General features: G+C 31.2%; 1 protein-coding gene and 1 long non-coding RNA gene across 2 annotated transcripts; both read right to left on the bottom strand.

Moving 5' to 3' along the window:
• Positions 1 to 970: 970 nt before the first annotated feature.
• On the bottom strand, positions 971 to 4,685 carry LOC123895575 (methylsterol monooxygenase 2-2-like). Its single transcript, XM_045946014.1, has 7 exons — positions 4,529 to 4,685; positions 3,408 to 3,545; positions 2,400 to 2,545; positions 2,154 to 2,273; positions 1,840 to 2,052; positions 1,657 to 1,737; positions 971 to 1,332 (listed from the first exon to the last, which is right to left on the bottom strand). Exons 1-7 carry the CDS (start codon positions 4,562 to 4,564, stop codon positions 1,245 to 1,247), a joined length of 822 nt encoding a protein of 273 aa, XP_045801970.1. The 5' UTR covers positions 4,565 to 4,685; the 3' UTR covers positions 971 to 1,244.
• Positions 4,686 to 5,604: 919 nt separating this feature from the next.
• On the bottom strand, positions 5,605 to 8,257 carry LOC123895584. Its single transcript, XR_006804412.1, has 5 exons — positions 8,223 to 8,257; positions 7,130 to 7,189; positions 6,990 to 7,037; positions 5,916 to 6,014; positions 5,605 to 5,815 (listed from the first exon to the last, which is right to left on the bottom strand). It is a non-coding gene; the product is annotated as an uncharacterized LOC123895584 (long non-coding RNA).
• Between the last annotated feature and the right edge of the window lie 346 nt (positions 8,258 to 8,603).

Here is an 8,603-nt window from a genome sequence, read left to right as displayed (position 1 = left end):
TTCTTCATACCTTCATCATCATCTTCATATATTCATCATTTTCATTCTTAACCAAAATCAATTACTTCCCAAATGCACTTCAAAATAGTATCAATCTCTATGTGTTTTGTTTACATCAATGTTCTCCTAAACTACAAAATTGAAATCCCCAATTTTCATTAAACCCTAAAATTCCCAAAATCTCCAAAATTCATAAAAATAAAATTAACCCATAAACAAATTCTGGATTTTAACCCAAAAATAGCCCCATATCATTAATCATTATGGTAGATTATTGATTGTTTCCAAGTGAAGTGAATAAATCATCAATAAATAGAAAGGATGAAATGACATAATATCAAAATGTAGAGAGGCAACATGAGGAATGTTGCAACAAAAACTATACTCACGTAATAGCCACAACCAACAAGAGCTCAGACCACCCATAAAAACTGGGTTTTGGGTTAAAATCTAGAATTTGTTTCTCAATTGATTTTAATTTTATGAAGGAGGTGATGAACATGAGATGAATGTTCATATGAATTTTAGAATTTAAATTTTTAATATTAAAAAATATAAGATTTTCTTACATGGCTTGCCAACTCATATTTTTTAAATAAAAAAAAAGACCTATATGTGTGTAGTACAAAAGATAAAGGACTTAAACGTTACAAAAAAAAAGATAAAGGATCAAAGTGTTACGAATAAATAAGATAAAGGACCTCTGGTGTAATTTTGCCGAATAACTAATATATGTGGTCTATGATCAGATACATAAATTATCCTATGAATCTGAAAAGTAAACTTTTGCTTATAATTAGGGTTGAAGTAGTAAGCAAAATGAAGTTAGTAGTCGCTTAACAGACAATATTAGGTGTAGTACTCTCAAAAGTAAGAATGTCAATTGTAAAATAAATCTTTTCACTTCTTACAATGTAACAAATCTAGAAGCACACAATATCTAGTGTCATTTGCATGGAAAGATATGTCACAGAACAAATCGTCTCTTTCATTTCATTTCATTAAACTGGTTTACATCCAACAATAGCCAATGTTTGCCAAGAAAGAATTGGAATCAACAAAATAGATGGTGGAATAGGGGAAGAAACCATCCCAAAAGCAACCACTTTCACTAAACTTTTCTAAATTACATGGCATGCATGTCCAGAACCAAAACACAGAAGAAGACAATTTTCAAATTTTCCCTCAAGTTTGGAAATCAACTTTTTCAATGGTTCTAAATATTCACAATTTATTCCATTCCATCAATGTTTCTTTTGTTCGCTACTGTATTCAACTTCAGCGTTCTTTAATGCTTTCAACTTTCTGTATCCTATATCAGTTCCAAATACCCTATTATAAAGGACAAAAATATCACACACTGGTGTCAGTTAAGCAAGCAGAATATCCAATGCATAAACCAATGTTACATGGAAATGAATTCTCATCAGTCAAAACATTATCTAGACCATATGAATTTGATCCGACAGTTCGTGTTTTGACTTCATTTTTGGATATGTTTTGCAAACTCAAAATAGAAACCGTCAGATTAAGATCCGAAGGCTGAAATCACGTGACTGTGTGAATACAACAAGGTTATCACAATGGCAAAGAATTCAGGTCCAATGTTATTTAACGTTATCCCATCATATTGAGAAGAATATGTTAAAAACTTACCAATCCATGTATGTAAAGGTTGATGAATAGTTTCCAGACTTAGTGTACAACAAACGGTGATGATAGTCATGAAAGTCAGCTCTGAAAAATGGAGATATAAATTTGTTAACAACAAAGAAATGAGCATAATAACTGAAACTAAAAGGTTGATGTCAAGTTAAGGAGAAGGAACATGAAATTCACCCTCCATAAAGAGGTAAGAAGTTTGATGGACTCCATGGGAAATGGTAACCGCAATGTGCCTCAACCGTCTCAAGGACTCTAAGAACCATCCATAGCCAGAGAGTAATCAAGTGTGGTCCAGTGACAGCAGGACCAAGAATGGTAGCAAAACCGAGGAAAAGTATCTCAGCAGGATGAGCATATTCAGAAGTAAGTCCAAATGGTGTAGCATACCTTCACAATATAGTTAAAAACCTTTGAGATTTAAGCAAAACCGCAAACCATTTCTCAGTTCATTGATATTTGATAGACTACATAACATGTATAAAACTTACTCATGATGGACACTATGTACGTGTTTGTACAACCATTTTGTGTGCAGTATCCTATGTCCCCAATAGAATACAAAGTCCTCCAAAATGAAGTAAAATATTATTTGCGTTAGAACTACTCTCCTGCAAAATTGAAAGCAAGTCTTGCTAAGCAATCTTAATGGAAAAATGTATTCTAAATGTTTTTAAGAAGAATTCTCATCATGAAACTCATAAGAGAACCAGTCTTCTAAAGAAACCTGAAAGTACCAGGACGGCAGAGGAAGACTACTTCGCATGCCCATGTATCTGAAGACAGGATATGAAAAAATCATCAGAGGTAGATTTACTCCAAAATGATACATCAACAAGCGAATAATACATCTCTCCTCAGATGCAGGGCTGTTAGTTTTTGCCTACATGAAAGTGAGTATATTAGTAACAAAATCTTACATACCGATTGATCCCTACTATGCTCTAAATCAATAACTTATCCATAAAATTTTAATTGGGGAAAAACTCATATATATATATAATATATACTGCAGTACCAGATCTCAAACAATAGCAGAAATAGGATTCAGTCCGTAACACATAGACAATTATATATCAAGCTAAGATGGAATAAATTTATCTGACATCTGGTACCAAAAGATGTTCTCATGATGCATAAGTTCAAAGAAACAAACAAAATTGTTCTATATTTTCAAGGGTGTTCATTTTGGTGAGAATGGTCAACCAAAAATTCGACAATCAATCAACAATAAAAGGCATATTGCAAAAACATGTATCGTAAGTCATAACAGTAAAACGTAGAACATTATAAAGGAAACTAAACTGTAACTTTAACTTGTAAATACCAGAACACATTGTTTTAGTACAACACAGAAGGCATGGAAAAGGTGAATGATTGATTGATATCAATTATCATGTAAATGGAGCTGCCCTAATGATCTGAGAAGCATATCAATAAGTTTGTCATTTGAACTTGCCACAAGTTATTCGAAGGGAAAGACGGGAAAAAAACATAAAATGGTTAATCTAGTGTTGTCAAATAGCAGCTACAATGTTGCAGAATTTGAACAAATCGCTATTGTTCCACAATATGCTATTTAGTATTTACTACACAGCATTGTCAAAAATCAGGTCTATAGCATCGTAGCATAGTGGAATTTAAACAATCTGTTACTTTCAGTGATTGACAACACTAGACTAATCTTCATTGAAATAAAAAATAAAAAAAGTTTAAGGAGGCAATGGAATTGAAAATGGAGAAACCTGAATTTTGTACTTTGACAGACATCCGGCCCTCTCAAGCCATATAAAAGGTAGTCCAGATAAAAAGAAAACGCTTTCATGAATAAAGAAACTCCCCAAACACGCCAATTGAAAGTCACTGAAATTTGTGATCAAGTACTACAGCATAAAAACGCGAAAAGTCAGGAATGTTATTTGAACATCTAAAAGTTAACAGCGTACTCTATTTCAAATACATCAATTATAACTATTGATTTGACTTGGAGAAGGAGAAAAAACTAATAAAAAAAACAAAATCACATTTACACCGTATATAAAAACGTTATTGGACAACAAAATTGTCGTCAAAATAACATTTCTCCAAATTATATACCAAGCCAAAGTCAAAGTACAAAAAGAAACAAACAACATTTTTATTCTAAGATTTGAATCAACAATATGGGAATTCAATTCTAACTAATCTTGTCAAATATCAGTCAGTCTATTACATAGCGGAATTTGAATAAATTGTTATAGTTCCGCAATACACTCTTTAGTAAAACACAAAAATTATTGTCAAATAGTGCAGCAGTATAGCCCTGTAGCGTAGCAGAATTTGAACAAACCATTATTTTCTACGATCTATGATCAACAATCCTGATTCAAACAACAAATGTTATATCAAACAATCTACTGAAATAAATATATATATATATATATATATATATATATATATATATATATATATATATATATATATATATATATATATATATATATATATATATCAATGTAGAAGAACTTGCAAGATTCAATTAAAATAATATTATTTATTAATTTTTTGACAAAACAAAATTGGTACAATGTTATATTGATTGATTCTTACTCCAAAGTTGTACATTGTTTGTTATTTCCTCTTTTTTTTTTTTTTTTATGAATACATTTGAATATAAACAAGAATCTGATATTGAAATGCAATGATTTATGATGAAGCACTGTTTTTGCTCCCTAATAAATGCATAATCTCGCGATATGCAATGAAAAATGTAATCAAGAAAATGAGAGAGTGATTATGATTGTTTGTTGAATTGATTAAGAAAAATGCATGTGATGATAATAAAGGGGAAATAAAATGGAAGAAGAATGAAGGGAACGGAGAAAACCTGCCAAAGAGATTCGATGATGAATGAAGCAACCATAGCGAGAGAGAGAGAGAGAGAGAGAGATATGACAGTAATGCCTGCCCAACCCAAGTGTAGTGTGTCACAGTGGTGAGTCCCAACAGATCATCGATAACTCCCTTCCCCAGTCCCTTCTATTCTATGCTGCTTATAAATATAAATACACCCTCCCTCCCTCCCTCCTTCCCTCCATAATGAAATACTCCATCCGTCCCAAAATATAAGCAAAAAGTGGTCAACTAAAGTGGATGTATTTGGTTAAAAATTTAGTCCAAATACATCCATTTTGGTTAACCACTTTTTGCTTATATTTTGGGACGGAGGGAGTACTTCTAGTCTAGAGTGAAGACCGCATATAGGATAGGGTCTTCACATCACAAATTATCTAACGGCTTAGTTCAATTTATCACAAAAATTATATTTTAATTAATGTGTCATACTTGTCAAAAAAAAAAAAAAAAAAATTAATGTGTCATCTATACCTACTCCCTCCGACCTCTTTTATACGTAAATATAGTATTTTAATTTGCATACTTATTAAGAAGTTTTTTGTTTTGATTTTATGTAAAAATTCTATTACAATTACTAAAATGACCTTATAATATATTAACTAGTCTTTAAAGCCGTGCTTCCGCACGGATGTAACTATTTTTTTTTTTTGACATACTTTTATTTATTGGAATTGGTCTATTATAAGTCAACAATCAAATGACTCAGTTAATAAAAATTAATATACACACATATTTACATATCAATAAGGATTGCACCGCAAACCAAAATATATATATGAATATATTTTCTTAATGCACCCACTATGTAACACCAATTGCATATATAAATTTGAAATGCACGCTAATTATAATGACAGAGCTATCAAATAGTAAGGAATCATTCATTGAACTATAATTTCACATGCAGCTCGAATTTGTTTGTTTTTCTTATATCGGTAGGCTACTTGCAGTTGCAGGTAATTTGTAGTGAACTAATTAAAGATGCGAAAGTTAAGCTATTTTTACAGCATGTGCTTTTTCTTTATTGTGCTCACAATTCAAGATTGGTTTCAAAAAGGACATAAGTAATTCTCATTCATATTCAACATGGCAAGGTGTGAGAATATTTTCCTTGCTATTTTTATTCAAGGCTTTACAAATAAGATTGTAACCCAAGCACCTAAACCAATATCATAAAAAATTTCAAGTCATAGCAACCATCCTTGAAATAACAAAGCCAAAGTCACCTAGCTGGAAAATGTTCCCTGCGTTGGTTCTCCTGCGCACATATTCAAAATGTATCCAAAATTAGGATTATTATGCATGCTTTTCAAAGTTAGTTAAATAAACATGCTGAAATTTAATGTTTGAGGACTTACTGTGTGCATAAAATAGTACAGTGACTAAAAACCATAGCATGAAACCAATTCCCCTTAGATCTCGATTATCTTCCCTTTCAATCAACCAAATAACAAAGCCTACAAAAATATGAATAGCTGCTATCAAAAGCCACATCTCTTTTGTAAAGGCATCCAAAAATTTCCATGTTTTTGATTTTGCTGGTTGTTCAGTAACCACCATGTGGAGGTCAGATTCAATATAAGGTTGTGAAAAGTCAACTAAATTATATCTATATGCCATTATCCCTGTATAACCAACTGCACCATCCGATGCCTACTTGGATCTTGCAAGATTGCATAATTACCAATGTATACACGAAAATCATTCACCAAACATGTCGGTAACTTTCACGAGGCTATACAATAATTTAAAATAACAGAATTATAAACATATGATATCTAAAAAGGCAATGGATAGTATTTAAGCAGCTTATAAGGTAAAAAACAACTTATTTATCTAAGCTTCAATTAGCTAACTACACATTTGCCTGCACACGGTAGTAGTACCTACTGATATATTGAAAGCATGTTTATATTCATTTTTATTTTCTTTGGCTTATTTATGTTTAAATCAAATTTTGTATCAGTGGCATGGTCATTCAAATTGGTTTTTCAAAAACTCACAAACCATGTTTTGAGATACATTAGAGTATAAAAACATCAAATTTAAACTATCAAATAAGTTTCATAGTTATAACTATAAGTCTTCTCTTCACATCCATAAACAATTATCACAACAAAAACAAAACTAAAGATGCAATTTCATTTTAGAACAGAAAATAAAAATTCTAAATCAATTAATGGCCGAATTGAAGGCAATAAAAAGATTACTTGTTTTTGTATCAGTGGCATTAACATTCAAGCATTGTATTTGTAAATATAAAAAAAAGTACATTTGTGGATACCATCTCCCAGTCACAAAACAAAAGAGTAAACCAATATACTACTTGGTGGGTAAGATGATTTTGTAAAGCTGTTACCAAATTTACAAAGAAACCATCACATAGTAAACAACTAATATACCTCTTTAAGATAAAGATTCCTATGACTTACAATATATGGTATTGAGAATCCCAGTTTCAATTGAGCCATTATGTTTCACTGCATGAATAAAATTATGATAAAGGAACAATATTCAAGCATAAATATAAAGTTTTACAAAATTAATCGCAAGGGAAAACTTCAATGCATACCCATATGTATACAACACCAACTATTCAGTCAAATACTCGCTTGCCTTATCAATCTCACTCCTGCAAGTGTACCCACTATTTATCATGTCTATATTAAATTAAATTGGTTTAAAAATATGAAACAAAAACAAATAGGGATGATGGAGCCAGAAAAAGATTAGTTAACAAAAATGGTAATTTACGAGACATGAAATATTAACGTGGTTAAAAAGAGAATGCATTCATTAACGCTTCTAGTTTGTAGCAAAGCCAGCAAGTAATGTTTCATCCGTTCTGTGCCAAAACACCCAAACATTATGCATTCCTTCGCATGACTTTGAATCTGAAGCCAGACTGTAAACATGTTATTAAAGCAAACACAGCTGGTTCCAATTTTCCCTTTCAATTATAAATCAATACCTCCCTACAAAATATACATATACCAAACATAGAAATTAAAGGAAACAATTAAAATACTCTTTGTACTCAATACCCCTCAACAACCCTTAAATGATTGAAGTCAATGTTTTCTTATTCTCTGCACCATTTATCCCTCTCAAGTAGCATGTTATTATTAAATGACTATCACACTTTAACCCAACCTAATAGTATCACACTCAACATGTTATTTTTTGCATAGAAAATATTGATTCTTCACAAACAAAACATTCATTAAAAATCATTCATTGATTCTTCACAAACAAAACATTCATTAAAAAGTAATCTTATGTTTTTGAAACCAATCCAACATTGAATCAAACATTGTATTTTTTGTTTCTTATTGCAAAGCTCATATGAGATTATAATCATTCTAAAAAAAGGCTTCAAACAGGTTTGATAATTTAGCTAGTAAAATCAAACTCCATGCTGCTCAAATTGAATGAAAGTTCCTCTTGCATACCATTAAGTAGTTCAAATTGAAGTTTTTATGTTACACTTCATGTGATTTTACATCATAAATTTTTTATGCAATTCCATGGCACAAAAGGCAAAATATGTTATAGCTACAACAGACTGAACTTGCAACAAAATAATCAAAATCGAAATGTTGTTCATTGATATAAAATCAAAAACTCAAATCTCAAGGCTAAACTAATATTTTTAAATATCATACCTATTTACTCAGTCTCATGAATAGCAATCTCTGATTTCACATGCACAAAATAAAACATGATGTGAGTAGAAGCAAGAAGAAAAATCACAAACAAATTGAGGGCCAAAATAGAATGGATCTGAATCCTTGCCTCTACATCGGAGGCTGCCGCCGTTGTTGTGTGTGCTCCCTGTTCATTCATTCTGCATCGTCAATCCTTTCCATCCCTAATTTATAGACAGTGTGGATACAAAGAACTTCAATTTAAACTGGCCAACAACAAAAATTTGAAAATCGAAGGATTCATAATTCAAATTTATAGATGAAACCGAGAACCCTAATCTTTTGCAAATCAACAGTACCTGAAGCGATGACAAATTTATAGATGAAACCACAAGAAAT

Source organism: Trifolium pratense, linkage group LG7 (assembly GCF_020283565.1).
Source record: "Trifolium pratense cultivar HEN17-A07 linkage group LG7, ARS_RC_1.1, whole genome shotgun sequence".
Classification (NCBI taxonomy): domain Eukaryota; kingdom Viridiplantae; phylum Streptophyta; class Magnoliopsida; order Fabales; family Fabaceae; genus Trifolium; species Trifolium pratense.
The sequence above is the reverse complement of the archived record's forward strand: the minus strand, read 5'-3'. Positions and strand labels throughout refer to the sequence as shown.

Bases quoted from the DNA above. Each gene is read 5' to 3' on its own strand.
- LOC123895575 (XM_045946014.1), bottom strand. From the start codon at position 4,564: ATGGTTGCTTCATTCATCATCGAATCTCTTTGGCAG. The intron at 2,274-2,399 runs GTACTTTCAGGT...TCAATTTTGCAG, and splicing joins AGTCTTCCTCTGCCGTCCTG to GAGAGTAGTTCTAACGCAAA. The intron at 1,333-1,656 runs GTAAGTTTTTAA...CCTTTATAATAG, and splicing joins ACCTTTACATACATGGATTG to GGTATTTGGAACTGATATAG.